Genomic DNA, 20,572 nt, shown 5'->3' with positions numbered 1-20,572 from the left:
CCAAAATGGATCTAACACTTTCAACTGCAAATGAGACTATCAGAGAGCAAGTTTCCATGGCAACCATCTCTTGCCAGTCCTTACTAGTTCCAAGGTTATGGCTTCCAGGTCTGCCTCCCCTCACCATACGAAGAAATAGTCCCCACCTAATGTTGGATAAATCAATCTTTCATCTATTTTAGGAAAAGAGCAAATCATCTTATTCTGCAATTTTGTTATGAATAACTCCATTTTATAAAAGATCATCTGTCTTGGATACAACTTGTTATTCAAATAGTTTTTTTTTTTATTTTTTTGAGATGAGTCTCATTCTTGTCATCCAGGCTGGAGTGCAGTGGCGTGATCTCAGCTCACTGCAACCTCCGCCTTCCAGGTTCAAGCGATTCTCCTGCCTCAGCCTCCTGAGTAGCTGGGACTACAGGCGCTTGTACCTTGCCTGGCTAATTTTTGTATTTTTAGTAGAGATGGGCTTTCACATGTTGGCAAGGCTGGTCTCGATCTCCTGACCTCATGATCCACTCACTTCGGCCTCCCAAAGGGCTGGGATTACAGGCATGAGCCGCTGCAGCCGGCCAAATAGGTTGATTTTTAAGAGTGTATTGGGACAAGTAATTTGCCTTGCAAAATATTTTTCCATTGCAAAACAAACAAACAAAAAAAACCTTGTCATAGGATTCCATTAAATATCAAGTGTCCCTGCATATTTAAATATGGCAGATGTCATGTATTCCTCACCTGCATGTATTTCAGACATGGATTTTTTTCCCCCATTTTTTGGCATGTGTGTTTTCTGGTCACACTTGTTGGGAGGATATGAGAAACACATTCCCTAGACTCATGAACGATCTCTGGCAGTAAATGAGCAGAGTGGCATTATAAAAACAATGCAATCCAAGACCAGATGAGACCTATCTTCTCCATGAACTTGAGTACCAGTGAGTGGCAGATTGGTCCAGGTGACATTTGGTGTGTTAGCCCTAGAATTCTCTGTTAACAAAGGCCACTATTTTGGCCTAAAAAATGGTAATATAACTTCTAAAAATCTACTTTGCTTTGGATTAATCTGGCTTCATTTAAATATAATGAAGTGCTATTTTCAATGAGTAAGATTCCTCTAATCCTTTCTTACTCAAAAGAAATTGGAATGAATCATAAAAAAACTGCAATAACAAGTTGAAGGTTTAAATAGTTAAAACAATCATATGTGCCATAAATACCTTTTGGAGTTAAGTCACATCACTCAAGTAGTTGAAACAATTTTTTTAAATTAGATAAAATAAATTACATTGACATTCCTACACAGAACGGATGTTGAGTCATCAGAACGGACTAAACCAGGTCAATTATTCTCATGGCAAAGGGTGAATGTGTGATCTGGCTGCCTTACCTCCTATGGAGATGATGGCATCGAAGCCCTCATCCCTAAAGGGGAGATTAAGGTTGTCACATACCATGGCTTCACATCCTCTATTCCGGGCAATCTCTACCAGTGGCCCACAGTAGTCACAGCCCACGGTATGTACCTGGCTGTTCACTTTAAGATATTTTCCAGTCCCACAACCTATAAGAGAAAAACCTGCGTTACATGCTATCCTCAATGGAAAGTGTGAAATAGTTCATTTGTCTCATAACAAGAAATATAATTAACCTTTTATTTATTTATTTATTTTGAGACAGAGTCTCCCTCAGTCACCCAGGCTGGAGTGCAGTGGTGCAATCTCAGTTCACTGCAACCTCTGCCTCACGGGTTCAAGCAATTCTCTTGCCTTAGCCTCCCGAGTAGGTGGGATCATAGGCGCGTGCCACCATGACCGGATAATTTTGTATTTTTAGTAGAGATGGGTTTCTCCATGTTGGTCAGGTTGGTCTCGAACTCCCAACCTCAGGAGATCCGCCTGCCTCGGCCTCCCAAAGTGCTGGGATTACAGGTGCAAGCCACTGTACTTGGCCAACTTTTTTTTTTTTTTAACTAACCAAGACAGAATACAACATGGTGTGAAGGTATTCACAAAAGCAAAAGAAAAGCCTTCAGTGAATACTTACAGATTCTCATATAGAAGAGAGAAAGGCAATAGGAAAAAAATAACATTTATTGAATATTTAATGAGGTAATGTCCACAGGGCTCAGTACACTGGCGCAACCAAGGCACGTTAGCTGGTCCAAGGCAAGAAGGATAGTTCTAGTATCCCAGAGACCACGTGTAGCCTCTAAGCTCACATTCATATTTCATTTTGTATATATGCATGTTACGGCCTTTATTCTCCTGTTGTCTCTCCAAAGATTCTTACCACTTGCTGACTGCAAAACAAACAACTGTCAACGACTTTTCTATTATTTATGCACTAAAACATGCCTTTCAAATTTTTAAAATTTGAACTTGAATTAGAAAAGAAATTTTAACATTATTTTTATCCAATCTCTATTCATTGCTACATTTAAAATGATCTCTATGGGTCCAGTATACAACTCAGATTATAAAAACTACTTTTTTTCTTAAATAGACAATTTTTGATATTCACTTTCCAGTAGCAGAGACCTAAGTAATTCAGGATTTACAAAGCCCAAAGATTTAGATCATTGAGGTCTTACTGATGTTACGACTGAGGAAGGTAGTAACATGAATGAATAACCACCTTGAAACAAAGCCTTCTACAATCTAATATTTAGTATTATATTCTATCACAGATATATAATCTAATTACTTTCCAGAAATATTAAAAGAAATCATTAGAGCCTATAGTTGTACTTATTGGCATTACTGATAAAATTTTTCTACCTGAAAAGATATCTACCACTATTCAAAGATGATTAGTTTGCTGCTTCTGAAATACACCAGGACACTAATAACCCATCCTTACTAGGCACTTTCAAAATTATGATACAGTAAAAGCAAACTTAAGATTCATTAATGCCAGCTGAGACAGTGGAGAATATATGAATAAAAAATAAAATTTGGGGTCTGGTGCAGTGGCTCACGCCTATAATCCTGGCACTTTGGGAGGCCGTGGTGGGCGGATCACTTGAGGGCAGGAGTTCGAGACCAGCCTGGCCAACATGGTGAAACCCCTCTCTACTAAAAATACAAAAATTACCTGGGTGTGGTGGCAGGTACCTGTATTCCCAGTTACTCAGGAAGCTGAGGCAGAAAAAATCACTTAAATTCAGGAGGTGGAGGTTGCAGTGAGCTGGGGTAGCATCACCGCACTCCAGCCTAGGTGATGACAGAGTTAGATTTTGTCTCAAAAAAAAAAAAAAAAAGAAAAATTCCAGGATTATTATTTCTATGTAAATGTGACCATATTATTTCTATGATATTATTTCTTTGATCTCGTAGCCACACGGTTCCCAATAATGATTATGAGAAAAAGTACCCACTGTTTGAAGGCAATCACGGGGAAAATATAATGCACAAAGTATTTTAAAATTAAAATCCTGTGTATTTCAAAAGACGATGGTCCTATTTTAAGAAAAATAACCTTGCAATTCATTTGCTTTTTCATTGGCTCGAGGGATACTTTAGGAGAAATGAAAGGGAAAGTTACTTCAATGATATTAATAAAATCAGACTCATACATCTTTAGAATGAGGACGGCCTGTTCAGAGAGCATTTTGTAATAAGAAGGAAACAGAGGTCTTTTCTCCTGACATGCTTCCAGTGCCCTAGAACTCTTGATTTGCCCCTATTCATTTCTAATGGCCTTCATGTTTCTTGAATTTGAACGATAAAAGAATTTTAAATATTTTTTAATCCAAACTATTGTCTATTCATCAAACAGCTGATGACTTTAGCTAAGTGGAAAAACCTAGCAACAGAAACCGTTTCCTTTAGAGGACAGTCATATTACCATCTGTCTTTTCTTCTCCTCATCCCTTTGAACTTCTTTCTTTTTCATTTCTTTCTTCTTTAACTTCAATTTCATTAAAATGCATCTTTCATTTTGGAATGAAAATATGACCATATTTATTGAATAGTTTAAAAAATGTATATAGTACAAAATTCAAAAGATACAAATTGGCAAAAAGATATTTACTATAGATGTAGTTGTTGATTTGCACAGAGCTATTTAAAGAATATTATTTGTGAGACTTTTTTTTTTTTTTTGAGATAGGGTCTCACTATGTCACCCAGGCTAGAATGCAGTGGCACCATCTCGGCTCACTGCAACCTCTGCCTCCCAGACTCAAGCTGTCCTCCTACCTCAGCCTCCCAAGTAGCTGAGACTACAGGCACGTGCATCATGCTCAGCTAATTATTTTTACTGTTGTTGTATTTTTTGTAGAGATGGGGTTTCACCATGTTTTCCAGGCTGGTCTCGAACTCCTGAGCTGAAAGATCTGCCCGCCTCACCTCCCAAAGAGCTAGGATTACACGTGTGAGATACCGCGCCTGGCCTATTTGTAGTGTAATTTGTAGCGGCAAAATACAGCAAACAACATATATTAAATGTTAATATGGCACTATTAGCATAGAATGCTAGGCAGGTTTTAATACTGGGTAGCTCTATAATAAATATAAATATGGAATGATTTCCTCAATATATTAAAAGTATAACAAAACCTAGGTGTATAATTATAATTGTATTTATAGTATACTACCATTAGTGTAACCAAAAAAGGGAAATTACCCATCACACACTCACAGGCAGAAATACGCTTATTTTTACATAAAACATCTCAAAAAGATCATACAAGAAGCTAACAGCATCAGAGGCCTCTGGTGTGGGTTGCTTGGTGCCAGGGACTGGGATGGGAGAAGATTTTACACTACGCATTCTTTTGTACTTTGTTGCTGAACCGTATCAGTGGGTTACCTATTAAAATACTTTTACACATTTTGAACCATTTGTTCACATCCTTTCCCTATTTTTCTTGTGACTTGTTGATAGTTTTCCCTTTTTTTTTCTTTTGAATTTAATTCCTTCTGTTTGATACTCTTAGCCTTTTAACCAACATCTTACCATTTCCTAATCCTACCCCACCCGCTTCAACACCCCAGCCCCAGGTAACCACCATTTTAATCTCTCCTTCTATGAGTCCAACTGTTTCAGATCCCACGTATAAGTGAGATCACTGGGTATTTGTCTTTCTGTGCCTGGCTCATTTCACCTAGCATAATACCTTCCAGGTTCCTCCGTGTTGTCGCAAATGACAGGATGCTGGTCTTTTTTTACAGTGATATTGAAGAATGCTTAGTAGATTAAAAAAATTACCGGCCGGGCGCGGTGGCTCACGCCTGTAATCCCAGCACTTTGGAAGGCGAAGGTGGGTGGATCACGAGGTCAGGAGATCGAGACCATCCTGGCTAACACGGTGAAACCCCGTCTCTACTAAAAATACAAAAAATTAGCCGGGCGTGGTGGCGGGCACCTGTAGTCCCAGCTACTCGGGAGGCTGAGGCAGGAGAATGGCGTGAACCAGGGAGGCGGAGCTTGCAGTGAGCCGAGATGGCGCCCCTGCACTCCAGCCTGGGCAACAGAGCAAGACTCCGTCTCAAAAAAAAATAATAATAATAATAATAATCTAGGTTTCTATGACGGGTTGCAGATATTTTTACTTAGTTTGATTTTGGTCTTTTGACTTGAATTGTATGTCTGTCTAGATTTTTGTCTTGTGGAACTTTTCCAGTTTTATAGGGTCAAAGTTATCTGTCAATATAGTTAATCCTCATAAATTACAGCTTCCATATTTGCAGTTAATCTACCCGCTGAAATTTATTTGTAACCCCAACGTCAATACTACAGCCTTGCATGGTCATTGTTAGACTTAAATATTCACAGTGCAGCAAAATATTTGAGTCACCTGAGACCCACATACCCAGCCTCCTTTTTTCAGCTCCCATACTGTAATCGTGTCCTTTCCATAATCTATTTAGGGCCACGGTTTCTCCATTTGTACAGTTTTTACTGGTGATTTTGCTGTTTCAAATGGCCGAAGCCTGGGGTTGAAATGCTGTCTAGTGTTCCTGAACATAAGAAGGCTGGGATGTCTCTGATGGACAAAATATATGTGTTAGATAAGCTTTGTTCACGAAAGAGTTATAGTGTGTTGGCCGTGAGCCCAATGTTTATGAAATAATGATATATAGTAAACAAGGTGTCTTTAAACAGAAACACATATGCAACAAGCTTATACATTGGTAAATTGACAAAAATGTTGTGACCCGAAGCTTACAGGAGCCTAATCCAATATTTCCCCTAAAAACAATGATTCAGTATTTGCCAATTCAATGTTTATGATACGTATATGAAATGTAAGTACTGTGAATAATGGCAATCAACTGTATATTCTTTTATGATTTCTTTTTGTATGTGTATCATATATAGGCATTTTGCCCCTGAGAATATTTTAAATAACAATCTAGTCATTTAGTCCTTTAATGAGCTCATTTTCTTATACTTAAATCTTTGCTTCATTTGGAATTTATTTTGATGTAAGGTGTGAGAAAGTAACTCTCTGATTATATATGTCGTTATCCCAAAGCCATTTACTGAATAGTTCCTTTCCCCCACTGATTTTAAGATCCTGGTACGTGGCTTACTTAGATTATACGTGGTAAGAGCTCCAAAGTCACTGCACATTCTGAAACTAGATTTATTATTTTTTAATTTACTTGATAGAGATATTTTTCAAAGACTCCCAATTTCCATGTGACATGCACCCCTTCCCCAGATTCCACATTACTCATACCATCTTCAGCAAGCCACAAGTTCTGGTATGTCTGTTTCTCTTACCAGTATTTAGAATGAATATCAAACTAGACACACTTTGCAACTACAGACTTACAACTCATGGGTGCAGTCAGCATGCAATTGCTAGAACGCAGTTTTAGGTGGGTAGGCCTTGAGCGAGATTCCAACCACATCTTAAGTCTTAGTCCTAGATCTACTAAGCTGTGGTTTACCAGTTCTTGATTTACGAGGATACTGAACCAACGTACTCCAGACAAATAAGTTATTATTAAAATACTGTCTAATTAAAGATGCGCTCCTATAATGAAACACCTATAGAATAATTAAAGGAAAGGACCCATGAGATTCATAAGATATTACTGGACCTCTTCCATAATCCCACAATTCTATAGAAGGCATGTGAGCCACTCAAAGTGAGCCACCAGCGGAGAACACATTTGGCAAATGTGAATATCTTTAAATTTACAACGGTTAGTTTCACAAGCCATCATTCCCATCCTGATTTAGTCAATCAATGTCAGGTCCGTTTTGGTGGAGGATGTACACAAAGGCCCTGAAAAGCCACTGTCTAAATGTAAAGTTTGAGGCCAGGCACGGTGGCTCAAGCCTGTAATCCCAGCACTTTGGGAAGCCGAGACAGATGGATCATCTGAGGTCAGGAGTTTGAGACCAGCCTGGCCAACATGGCAAAACCCCGTTTCTACTAAAAATACAAAAATTAGCTGGCCCTGGTGGCCGGTGCCTGTAATCATAGCTATTTGGGAGGCTGAGGCAGGAGAATCAGTTGAACCCGGGAGGCGGAGTTTGCAGCACGATGAGATTGCACCACTGCACTCCAATCTGGCTGACAAGAGTGAAACTCCATCTCAAAAAAAAAAAAAAAAGTTTGAGGAAGTTTTTTACTTGCTGCTGACTTGACTGTCTCGAGTTTCTGCTGTAAAATGAATATTCTAGGTACTGGCATGCCAAGGGTGCAATTTCAGGATTCCTATTAGAACAAAAATGAAAAATCAATCTGAAAAGCAAAGGCTCAATGGAAGGTATTTCATGCTACACGACCCAGTGCTGGGTTACCTGTGACAGCAATGAGGCTGCCTGGTTACCTATGTCAGCGATGAGGCTGCCTGGTTACCTATGTCAGCGATGAGGCTGCCTGGTTACCTATGTCAGCGATGAGGCTGCCTGGTTACCTATGTCAGCGATGAGGCTGCCTGGTTACCTATGTCAGCGATGAGGCTGCCTGGTTACCTATGTCAGCGATGAGGCTGCCTGGCTTCTGCTCTTGCAGGAACTGGCGGACACGAGGCCAGGCTTTGCTCTGCAGGTCGCTGAAGTAAGGGGCTGTGCTCTCGTACACATTGTGCACATGCTGCTTCTCCAGCTGGGCGGCTTCATGATCCATCCTGGAGAAAACAGGACCAACCCAAGGCATGCAGGTCAGCCTATGCACCATAGATGGCTGAAGGAGGATGCAGATTTCCTAAAATCTGGAGCCTACAACTGCAAAAGTCATGCTGTTTGCACACTTTCTTATAAGCTGCAAAGAACAATACCTTCACTATAACCTCGCCATAGTTGCCAAAAGACTAGCAAATGCATGGTTTTTACCTGCTATGTTAAGGAAAACAATGGTTTGAGAAAGAGCTAATTATTGTGTAATAAGTTCCTGTACAAGATGAATTCTTAATTTTGGAAGCATAGCCAAAATTCTTACCAAATGGTTTACTTGGGATAAGACCATTGTATCTGATGCTAAATAGATTTCAAAATTTCATAACAGGTAGCTCACCATTTCAACCCAATAACAAAGCCCTATTAATTCTCCCTTTTTAGTGTTTGGGTTCCAGCCATGTCTCTATATCAGTACTGCTTTTATTTTAGTATAGGTGCCCATTTCTTTACTGAATTACTTCAACAGCTGGCAAAACAGTTCTCTTGCCATTCAATGCTTTTCCCAATTTCAATTACGTCATAATTATTTTTGTAAAATATAGGACTGGTTGTGTTGCTTCTTATTTATTTATTTTTAATTTTTGTGGGTACATAGTAGGTGTATATATTTACGGAGTACATGAGATGTTTTGATACAGGCATGCAAGGCGTAATAATCACATGAGGGAGAATGGGGTGTTCATCACCTCAAGCATTTATCCTTTATGTTACAAACAATCCAATATACTCTTTTAGTCATTTAAAAATGTACAAATAAATTATTTTTTTACTATAGTCACCCTGTTGTCCTAGCAAATACTAGGTCTTATTCTGTTTTTTGTACCCATTAACAATCTCCACTTCCCTCCTACCTCCCCGCTACCCTTTGCAGCCTCTCGTAACCATCCTTCTACTCTCTATGAGTTCAATTATTTTAATTTTTAGCTCCCACAAATAAGTGAGAACATATGAAGCCTGTCTTTCTGTGCCTGACTGATTTCAGCTAACATAATGACCTCCAGTTCCATCCATGTTATTGCAAATCACAGGATTTCTTTTTTTTTTTTTGAGATGGAGTCTCGCTGTATTGCCCAGGCTGGACTGCAGTGGCATGATCTCGGCTCACTGTAACCTCTGTAGCAAGTTCCCCCAGGCCGTGGGCAGGTCTAGAGGTGCTGTCTGGGAGCCAGGGACTACAGTCAAAAACCTTAGAAGTCTACTTGGTGTTCTATTGTACTATGGCTGAGCTGGCACTCAAGCCATGAGATGCAGCCCTTCCCACTCTTCCCTCCCCTTTCCAAAGACCCCTTCCCCACTGTGGCCGAGCTGGTACCTAAGGTGCAAGGCAAAGTCCCCTTTCCTTGTCCCTCCACTTTTCTTAAGCAGGAGTCTTGCCCCATAGCCACCACAGCTGGGAATGTGTTAAGTCGCATCTGGAGCCAGCAAGACTCAGAGTCTCACCCAAGGCCCACAGCGTACTACTTGGGTATCACTGCTGGTTATTCAGGGCCTGAGGGCTCTTTAGTCAGAAGGTGATGGGTCCTGCCAGGACTAGGTCCTTCCCTTCAAGACAGCAGGTTGCCTTCTGGCCCAGGGTGTGTCTAGAAATATCATCTGGGGGGTAGGGCCTGAACAGAGGGCCTCAGGACTCTGCCTGGGCCCTATCCTACCGCAGCTGAACTGGTATCCAAAATACAAGACAAAGTCCTCTTTATTCTTCCCTCTCCTCTCCTCAAGCAGAAGGAAGGGCTCTTTTGGAGCCAGGAGCTGTGCAGCCTGGGTTGGGAGCGGGGTGGTGCAAGCACTCCCTTAGCAGCCCTAGCTGGTGTCTCAGTAGTGGCGTTCCCTCCTCCCCACCTAGTCCACGGGCTCTGAGGCCAGTTCAGCAGGAGGACTCACCTAGGAGCTACAGTCCTTGTGGCCTACACTGGCTTTCAAGTGTATTTAGTACCCCAGAGCCCTTTAGCCTACAGTGGTGAGGCCTGCCGGAACTCAAGTTCAGACTGCTGGGACCAGCAATTCCCCTCTGGCTAGGGCTGGTTTAAATGCTCCCTCTGTGGGTAGGTGTCAGCTGAGTTCAGCCACATGGCTTTGCTTTCTACTGTGACAGGGCAGCACTGAGTTCGATACAGTGTTTCACAAACACAGCGTTCTCCCTCCCCTAAGCACAGATTCTCTCTCCACGCACATGGCTACTGCCAGGGGGTTGGAGGAGGGATGGCATGGGCATATCAAGACTGTCTTGCTCACCCTCTTCAGTGCTTCCTTTAGTGATATGAAGTCAAAACCAGGCTCTGTGAGTGCTCTCCTGATTTTTGGTTCTTATGTAGGTGCTTTTTTTGTGTGTTAACTCTGGTCCTTGTGGGGAGGGTGGCGGAGTGGGGACACACCATCAGTGGAGCCTTGCATTTGGCCATCTTGCTCCACGCTACCCTCCTCAGTTCTTACCTTCAACTTCTTCAGAGGCATTTTATAGCTTGTCCCATTGGGTTCAGCTAGCTTAGGCGGGCACATAAGGCTCTTTCCGATCTGGCCTCACCAGACCTCTTAAGGGTTATTTCTCACCATCTTTCCTCAGCATTAGCCATAATACCCAATGACCCATTGTTTCTCAGCGGTGGCACATTCCCTCTCATCCAGGGGCCTGAACATATGCTATGCTTTACCTGGCTAAATTCTAGTCATTCTTGGAAAAGGCATCATCTCCTCCAGGAAGGCTTCCCTGACCTTCCAGGCAGGATAAGAGCAACAGGGAAAGAGTAAGAAAAGCACAAGAGCAGGTCCCGTTTTGGGCTTAACCCTGTAATTATTCTATTCTATTTTGGCATGTGAGTGAGTGGTATCCCAGGGAAGTGGCCAGGGGCTCGGGTTGTGGCTTTTACCTATCAGTATGAAAGTATTTTCAATCATTTAAGAACCAATTTGGCCCTACTGATGGCTATCAGCTATTGCATCCCATGCATACCTCTACAGGGATCACATAGTCCTGTAATTGTTGAATTTAGATAAGATATTTTTCTCTGGCAGAGTCTGCTGGAAGACTCTGGAGAACAAGGACTTGTCTTATTTAATACTGAGTCCCCAGCACTTAGGACACAGCAGACCCCCAGCAAATGATCAAATAAATACACATAATGAGAATGGAATCTGGCTCTGAGTACAGAGGGTAGTATTGGCTTTGGTTAGCAGAGGGAGTGATCACCCTGAGGAGCTGGGGAAGGGAGGGGAGACTACACCTGCAAACTGGCAGATGGGAGTGTAACTGGAGAGAAGATACTGTCCCTGGACAGCCTCTGTCCCCGCACCTCTACCCCTATCCTGGGAAGTGGGAAGTACTTGAGTAAGATGGTGTCTTCCCTGTATGGAGAGAGACTTTGAGACTGTGCAAATATTGTTTCTTATTTGCTCACCCACCAGTTTTAGCATCTACCAATGATTCTTGCCCCAATTATTACTACAAGTATCACCAAATGATGATAATATAATTCCATCATTCCTTCCGTTTCAAGGAAGAGATATTCAGGATTTACTCTTAAAATGTAATAGGTTGTCTTTAATCAGTATGAACCTACCCACAGCCCCTGCAAAAAATCCTAGCAAACTCCTAACTGAGTATAAATCTAATTTGTGAGGTCTGACTAAACTTCCACCCCAATTGAAACAGCTTATGTTGCACCTTCAACTGAAATTTACAAAGTAAACATATGGCTGGCTATAACTGCCCACACAAGAGAAAAACAGAAACACTGTGTGCTTTTCATTTAAATCAAAATCTCAGTAGATTTTAGTCTATTTACGTTTCCCCTTTCTCAAGGAATCAATCAAGCAATACGATTTAGAGAACACTAGAACAAGTAAGTTTTTCTTTATTGCACTTGGAAATGTTAAGTGGTAACCGACATAAACTGGGTTCCTTGCAATATGCAATTTAAAAATGACTTCAATTTCAAGCTCAGAATTTGTAGTATCTGAACAGCACCCCCTGAGATCTTCCCCTAAGTTTTCTATGGCCTCTACTACCATCGAGTAACCTAAAAGAGAGTTATTCTTAAGTGTATAAGTAATATTAATCTATTTTGTTTTTCTGATATTTTACAGTTAACTTTATAAACACTGCAGATTTAAATTTTAAATGCTGCGGATTTAAATTTCCTACAATAGTTTCCACATGAATTTTATGTATATAAGCAAATTCCTTGTGAATTTCAAAGTGTGACTAAGCTAATAAGACTAGTACTAAAACAAGAGCACGGGTTTCCAGATGAAGTGAGAGATAAACGGTTTGGATTAGCCAGGATTCCTAATCTGTGTGCTGTCAAATTCCAGACCCATAAAATAATCCACATAAAAAGTCAGTATTTAAAGCTTCACATTGTGTCCCTCCTTTGAGATTCAAAATGCACACCAGCACACTATGAGTTTTGAAAAATCTTGGAGAAAACAGTCCTGGTTGATGTTTCAAAAATCTGGCTTTTTTTTTCAGAATTATTGGGTCTATAATACTCTTTCTGTCTTTAAACACCTCTTATCTTTTTAGGAAATAATATTCTGCAGAAGACACTTTGGAAATGTTAATTTAGTGTTTTCCAATTTAAGAATGTCCCCAAAACAAAGCATTTTTCTTAGCATCCTTTTCATGTAGTTTTAGTGAAGTATGTTATCTACAAATCATAACTTCTAAGATGGTTTATATAAAGACTAAAAGTATGAGACGGTAAACGTTTTAACTAGGAAGTCAGAAGGATGCGCATGAGAGTTGCTCATCACTGTCGATCCAAGAGAACCTGCTTCCGAGCCTTGTGCCTCCTCTTTCCAGGGATCTCCGCCTCACTGAGTGGACCCAGGTTGAAAACCAGACCTACAGGGAACCAGTCCATGGGTGAGACTGAGCCAGTCTTGAGAATTTGAACTAAAAGACCTACATAGTCAGATGACCACAAGTGGTTGGTTGTGATCACTTGGAGTCTCTGTTAGGGAGTCCATTTTTAGCCATGCACATATGGATGAAGCAAAAGAATATTTTTCTGCAAAATAAATGTAGCTGTAGGGAAAGAAAAACAAGATGAGAATCCGTGATGCTTCATAACATGGTGGGGGAAAAGGCAGAAGGACTGGCAAAGTCTAGCAGATGATATTCTAGTTCTAGTCCCTATGTAGGCTCTAGACAGGGGCTCAGGGTCACTCATCTCCAAGAAACCTGTTCATTTTAGAGTACCAGCCTTGCGTCCTGAGGTACTTCATTTTCTAACCTTGAATCTCAAATCCATACCCTGTTCTAGCCCTGAAATATTATTCACTTGAACTCATTTCTGTTTCTTACAACCACACCTTTCCCAAGGCAGGGAAACTGCTTTTTTAATTAACATTTTGAAATGATTATTTTACACTTTAAATAACTAGCGTGCAAGGATGCTGACACATAGTGTTGTAATATCTTACCTTTATTGCTACTTTTCAAGCAACTTGCAAAGCTTACGATGTAACCTTAAAACAAACCCCCAAAATTGAATGCTAGCAATCAAAAGAAATGGTAAATGTGATGACAAAAACATAAATGAGACTGAGTAGACAAAGATACAACTAACTTTCTGGGGGAAGTTGCTGTAGGCACAGAAGAGGAGATCTCAGACATTGAATCATCTTTGTTCCTTCCCTTGCCCCACAAACTCTGCCTATTTCTAGCATTTATTTCTTGGAGGATGGAAGAGAGGACAGAAAGTGACAGAAAACTAACAGGAGAGTTAGTGGCCTGGCATGTTTCCAAAGGGTAGAAAAACAAAGAGAAAGACATTGGCAATTCCTGCTACTAGCAACAGGGTTCTACTGAGAAGTCACAAATGTTTAGTCTTCCTGCCCTGGGCATGTGATTAGGCTAATATTTTTCTACCTACTTGAATTCAGGTAAACCCTATGTGACCTGCTATGGCATAAATGTCATCTGAAAAGATCAGGATTACCCCACTGTGTTGCTTTCCAAGTTCCCTATCCCTTATCTCTGCAATGAAATGTTCCTTGTCCTGGAGGTATCAGCCTGGGTCCCTCAGAACTCTTGATGGAGAGATATCATGGGTATTCTAATCCCACCCACCAAAAGGAATAAAAAGCTCAGTTCATCATATGAACTGCAGAATATCTAGATCATGAAAAAGTAAAAAGTATACATCAGTTTTTATTAGATGACAACTTGTTACCATATAAGTTTCCCCCTTTTTTCTTCATAAAGATGAAAAGTTTTCTTTCTCGTAGAGATATATTATAATAAAATTGAGAGAAAACTGGACACAGTTTTGCATCCTACTTTTTTGAACTTAATATTGTGAGCCAAGTGGCAACTTCTACCTACAGTCTTCTCCACCTTCTCAAAGAAATATAACCTCCACACTCCCTAATTCCACAGCACTTGAAATATGTCATGTGCTGTAAAGTATTATAATGGCTTAAGTATTTCTACTAGATTCTGAACTTCTAAAAAAGAAACAAGATTTCATACCCATCTTTAGTTAGCCCATAATATCTAGCACTGGCCCTAAATGTAATAGGTCTAAATACGTTTAGTGAATTCATGAATGATGGAACTCTAGCCAATTAAACAATATTTCTTTTAAATATTTAAATCATATTTTAACAGTTTTATTTAGGTATAATTGACATATAACAAACTGCATATATTTAAAGTATATAATTTGATGTTTTTACATACATATGTGTGTGCGTATGTGTGTATGTATATGTGAAACCATCAAGACACTCAAGATAATGAACATATCCTTCCCCCAATAAATCACCCCTCCCATCTTCTCCCACCCTGAACAATCTTTCTTTTTTTTTCTTTTTTTTTTTTTTTTGAGATGGAGTCTCCCTCTGTCACCCAGGCTGGAGTGCAATGGCATGATCTTGGCTCACTGCAACCTCTGCCTCCCAGGTTCAAGCAATTCTCCTGCCTCAGCCTCCTGAGTAGCTGGGATTACAGGCACGTACCACCATGCCTGGCTAATTTTTGTATTTTTACTAGAGACGGGGTTTCACCCTGTTGGTCAGGCTGGTCTTGAACATCTGACCTCATGATCCACCCGCCTTGGCCTACCAAAGTGCTAGGATTACAGGCGTGAGCCACTGCGCCCAGCCCCTGAAAAATCTTTCTAAATGCCATGTTTCTGGGTAAAGAAACAGGGATAGAGAGGTGGACATTAACATATATATCCAACAGCCACAATTTCAAAGGCAACTTTGAGTATTTGATGTGTCGACAAGTAAAAGTAAAAAGGTTTTTTCCCAAGTTTTTCCAACTTCTTGATGATCACTGGAAAGCTACGCACATATTCACACCCAGAGGCAAAGAGTAAAAATATTCTGAGGAACTGAAAAGGCTTCCGGGGAAAAGGTTTTTCTACTGTCTCATCAAGGAGATGAGACTCTGTACTTGACCCACAGAAATCTAGTGAACTCTGAGAAAGAAGGCTTTGTTTTGTCCCCAAGAGTGGCTCCTTGTCACCAGGGAGGAGGTGCTATAACTAAATGTCCTCAAGAGGGTGCTTTTTATACCTGCTCCTCCTAAGAAGTTAGCACAGAGACCAGGGTAATAGGCTATAAGCACTTAGCCCTGTCATCAGAAGGGATTTCTCATTTGTTTGTGATGGGAACTTCTATTACCTCTATCTTGAGTTTCTTTCTTTACCACACTTTTGCCTGTAGTGAGTCCTCTATGTTTTAGCTCTATGGAAAACACACGTGGCTTTAGAACAGTTCTGTCTCCAAATACTGACATACATTTATGAATTAAAACCTCTTTCTATCATATAGAACAATAAAGCTTTTAGAGGAAAATACAGAACATCCTCATGACCTTGGAGTAAGTTAAAATTTCTTACAAAGCGTCATATAAAGTGCTAACCATAAGAGGAAAAATAAAGTAGACTATATTAAAATGAAGACACCATGAAGAGAGGGAAAATTCAACCCAGAGTGTGAAGAAGTATTCATAGTACATACAGCTGACAATTGAGTAGTATCCAGAATATAAACAATTCTTACAAATCACAAAGTAATAGAAGACAACACAATTGAAAAATGGGCGAGAGACTTTAACAGACGCTTCATAATGGTCAGGAGACGGGCAGGAAACACACACAAAGGGGCTTAACTTCACTAGTATCAGGGAACTGCAAATTTAAGCCACAATGGGATCCCACCACCTATACAAAAGAATGGGTAAAATGAAAAACACAAAGAATATCTAGTGTTGGTGAAAACATGGAATCGGTGAGTTCTAATACACCACTGGAAGAAATGTGAATTGTTTCAGTCTGTTTGGAAAACCGCCTGACAGCAACAACTAAAGCTAAACATATGCATAGCCTATGGCCCAGCAACCCCACCCTTAAAGGTATATACATATATCCGAAAGAAATGAACACCCATATTCACCAAAAGACATATGCTAGAATATCCAAAGAAGCACTCTTCGAAGTAGCACAAATCTGGAAACTGCACATGTGACCATCATCAGTAAAATGATCAAATAAATTGTGGTATATTCATAGAATGAAATGCTACCAGAGTTAAAAGAATGAAAGTTTGCAACCATATGCGACTATATGGATCAATCCCTATATTAGTCCATTTTGTGTTGCTGTAAAGGAACTCCTGAGCCTGGGTAATTTATAAGGACAAGCAGTTTGTTTTGTTCATGGTTCTGCAGGCTGTACAAGCATGGCACCAGCATCTGCTTGGATCCTGGTGAGGCCTCAGGAAGCTGTTACTCATGGTGGAAGGTGACTGAGGAGCACGTGTGTCACAAGGTCAGAGAGGGAGCAAGAGAGAGGGGAGGAGATGCCAGGCTCCTTTAAACAACCAGCTGTCATGTGAACTGATAGAGCAAGAACTCACCCATTACCATAAGGAGGATGCCAAGCCATTCCTGAGGGATCCACCCCCATAACCCGAACACCTCCCAGAGGTCCCCACCTCCAACATTGGGGGTCACATTTTAACATGAGATTTGGAGGGGACAAACATCCAAATGATATAAATTCCATAAATATCATATTAAAAGGGAAGTCCACAAAAGAATACACACTGTTGGATTCTGATTATGGAAAGTACAAAAACATGAGCCCATAGATAGATCAAAGAAAATAAAAAATAAAATAAAATAAAATAAAATAAAGAAGGTACAAAAACAGATAAAACAAATGTGGGCCATTAGAAGTGGGATAGAGGCTGCCTGGGGTAGCAGCTGGCAGGGAGCACTGGGGGTTGGGAGGTGGTCCTGGGGTGCTGATAATGTTCTGTTTCTTGATCTGGGCTCGGGTTACATGAGGTCGCTCAGGTTATGAAAAATTCATTCATTTATTTGTACATTTATGATATATGCACTTTGGTCCATGTATATTTCAATTAAAACCCCCTTTTGCTTTGAGGCAGTTGCCTTGTTATGTACTTTAAACCATGTTAGAACTTCAAACTGAGCAGAGTATCCTCTCTCATCTGTGTTCTGCCATTCCCATGAGGGATGAATGCCATCCAGTCAGTGCCTTCCGGGCAGCTAGAAACTGGAGATCACTGGGTTCAAAGATCAGGTGAAATGTCAAAGCAGTATCCCCATTCAATAAGATTATGTCATAGTATATACAGAAACTGCTGAGAGAGTTTTGGCTCAGAAGAAATCTAACTGAAGAAATAAGTAACTTAAATGAGATAATGTCCAATGCCAGATTATCCAGTAACCAGCCAAGAATAGAGTCCATTTGCTCCCAGTAAAGAAGTTGTTTCAGTTAGGGCAGCAGGTAAGTGACTCATCAGTATGATGAGAGGAAGGAAATTCATTTTACCTACCTTATATTTGTGATCTTATTACACATTGAATAGCTTTACTCAATAACTCAAAGTGAAATTAAGGATGAATTGTGCCAGCCACAGCTTCCAAGTAGCACAACTATAATAATGTATGAGGATTACTGATCTCAATAAATAGATGGGAACATAAATTGTGTAAAGGTCCAGGAAGGAGGCTACGTGATCCTCAGCTTGTAGCAGCAGGTGGTTGCTATTGCTGCTTACCTTCATTCTCTAATTATCTTGCTGTTTCATGGTTACTGTTACTCGTTAAGACAATTTTCAGTTATTTCAGTACCTTATGAAAAATGTATGGACAAACTAGTGTCCTCATTTATTACTCTCATGTGGATCATCTGTGATATTTAGTCTACTGTTTATGTGGCTCTTTATATGTGCAGTTATTGGAAAAATCTGCTGAGCTTTTTAGTCTGCAGAGAATAAAATCTTTCTGAAAAATGTTATAATATTTAAAAGCCTTAGAACCTAAGACAGTAATGACTTGGGCCTAATTGGTATCTGGATGGTTAATCTCCCGAAACATACACAACTAATAGACGAATCAGTGTTCCCTCCCAAAAAACCAAACCCAAAACAAAAACAACACAAAGAAGACAAACATATGTATCAGTAAAGTTTTCTTTATAAAAATCAAGAAAAGGATCAAGACAGAATGACAAGGAAAAGAAGAAAGAAACCAGGGGAAGTGCAAGGAGAAGAAACGGGGAAATTAATATATGTATTGAATGATTATCATGCGGTTCATATATGTTAGTGCAAAGAAAGTCAGAAATGGAGAATAAGGAAAGCAGACAAAGAGCTAAGAGCTATGACTTAATATGTATAAAGAACAGAGAAAAGAAAAGGTAAAAAATATATAATTTTGTATAAATTTGTTTACATCTACTCCAATTAGCACTCAAACTAGATTTATATAATCAAATATCAACTGCTCATATAACTTTTTACACATTTATCACTAATGGAAATTACATTTTGACTGCTTCTAACTGCAGCTGAAACTTGCTTGAAGCTTTGTGTTAAGAAACTAAAACCCAAAATAATGCCAAAGGTTAACAATTCTTGCTCTAGAAAGTCTAGAGTTGTATTGTGTTGCAGTTTATTATGTTCATTCCACAGTATTAGGAAATTATTAAAAAGGGAAATTTTCAGTGAGCCCTCTGTGTGTGTAAACTGACACATCTTCAAACGAATGCATGAGAAGTCGGGAGCTGCGCCTTGGAACTCAGCCTAGAAGCGTAGGCAAGATTTGAAAATGTTCTTTTCAGCCAGGCGCGGTGGCTCACGCCTGTAATCCCAGCACTTTTGGAGGCCGAGGCGAGTGGATCACCTGAGGTCGAGAGTTCGAGACCAGCCTGACCAACACGGAGAAACCCCGTCTCTACTAAAAATACAAATATTAGCCGGGCATGGTGGTGCATGCCTATAATCCTAGCTACTCAGGAGGCTGAGGCAGGAGAATTGCTTGAACCCGAAAGGCGGAGGTTGCAGTGAGCCGAGATCGCGCCACTGCACTCCAGCCGGGACAACAGGAGCGAAACTCCGTCTCAAATAAAAAAAAGAAAATGTTCGTTTCTTGTCATTTAAATTGCACTTGCAAGAAGAATCTATTCAAGGGTTCCCCAAAGGTGGACAAGACACTCTGCTTTTAAGGTCCTCTTAGCCTGCTTTTCAGGGAAAGTAGCAAACTTGAGAATTCCAACATAGCTAAGACGCATAAATTAAGTCACCTCCGGGCACTTGATGTGTTTGAAGAGCTGAGCGCTACCGAAGGGAAGAAAGGAAAGGGAGAAAGAGAAAAGACACTTAATCCATGCAGCTAGAGGCATGCAGGCATGAAGGTATTGCCTAGTCAATACTTTCTAGTCAATATCAGTATCTTCTTAAAAAATAAAAAAGTTTTATTTTTTTCAAAACATTAGTTTGAAAGAGCAGAGGGTCCATCAGAGGTAGCAGTGAAAAGTAATTTTGGAGATCTAAGATTCTGGGGAATATCTGATCCGTTCCCAAGCCTGAGACCATGCACACACATATGACCACTATTTGCAGTCACAGACGTTTTAGAGATTAAAATACTTTTAAAAGCCTCTGTTTATCCTCTATTCCTTTGGGGAACTGCACCTCTCTCAGACTCCAAGTGTCACTGAGGCCTGCCAGGCACATTGACAGTGGCAGTGGGGTGGGCACATGATCCAATCTCGGACAGTTATTCTCCCTCGCCCGGGAAATTGACAAGAGGTTGGAGCAGAACTGCTGATGGCTCAGCCCTGAAGAAAAGATCCTCGTGCCTCATCCCAAGTTGTAACTTTCCCGAGGTTTAGTTTGCAGCAGTTCCTTTTATTGTGCCAGCTACTTAGGCACTCCCAACAAATCCTCCTTCTTGCTTTAGTTGATTTTGACATGTATAGCCAAAGGACTAAAGTATTACAAACTTGAATGCTTCTTCACAACCACAGCATGTACCCCAGTGGGGGCCACAGTGAAAGAGATGTACCATGGCCCCTAGGGTTGCCAACAGGACTCATCACAAATGGATGAAGGGACTCTGATTGAAGCAAAAGAATCTGCTGAGATAGCAATGTGCTATTGGAATGCC

At 40.4% G+C, this 20,572-nt stretch overlaps 1 protein-coding gene across 5 annotated transcripts in view; it reads right to left on the bottom strand.

The window, feature by feature from the left end:
- TRMT9B (tRNA methyltransferase 9B (putative)) overlaps positions 1–20,572 on the bottom strand; it is a 77,469-nt gene that overhangs the window by 15,670 nt on the left and 41,227 nt on the right. For 2 of the 5 annotated variants that reach the window (XM_009454827.4, XM_009454830.5), the window contains 2 exons: positions 7,939–8,093; positions 1,388–1,561 (listed from right to left, as the gene is read on the bottom strand). In XM_009454827.4, coding sequence (XP_009453102.1) covers positions 1,388–1,561; positions 7,939–8,093 — 329 coding nt within the window. Of the gene's footprint in view, positions 1–1,387; positions 1,562–7,793; positions 7,848–7,938; positions 8,094–20,572 lie in introns of those variants that run through there. The other 3 variants (XM_009454833.5, XM_009454832.4, XM_054656565.2) reach the window with 3 other exon arrangements.

The sequence above is a fragment of the Pan troglodytes genome, chromosome 7 (assembly GCF_028858775.2).
Source record: "Pan troglodytes isolate AG18354 chromosome 7, NHGRI_mPanTro3-v2.0_pri, whole genome shotgun sequence".
NCBI lineage: Eukaryota > Metazoa > Chordata > Mammalia > Primates > Hominidae > Pan > Pan troglodytes.
The sequence above is the reverse complement of the archived record's forward strand: the minus strand, read 5'-3'. Positions and strand labels throughout refer to the sequence as shown.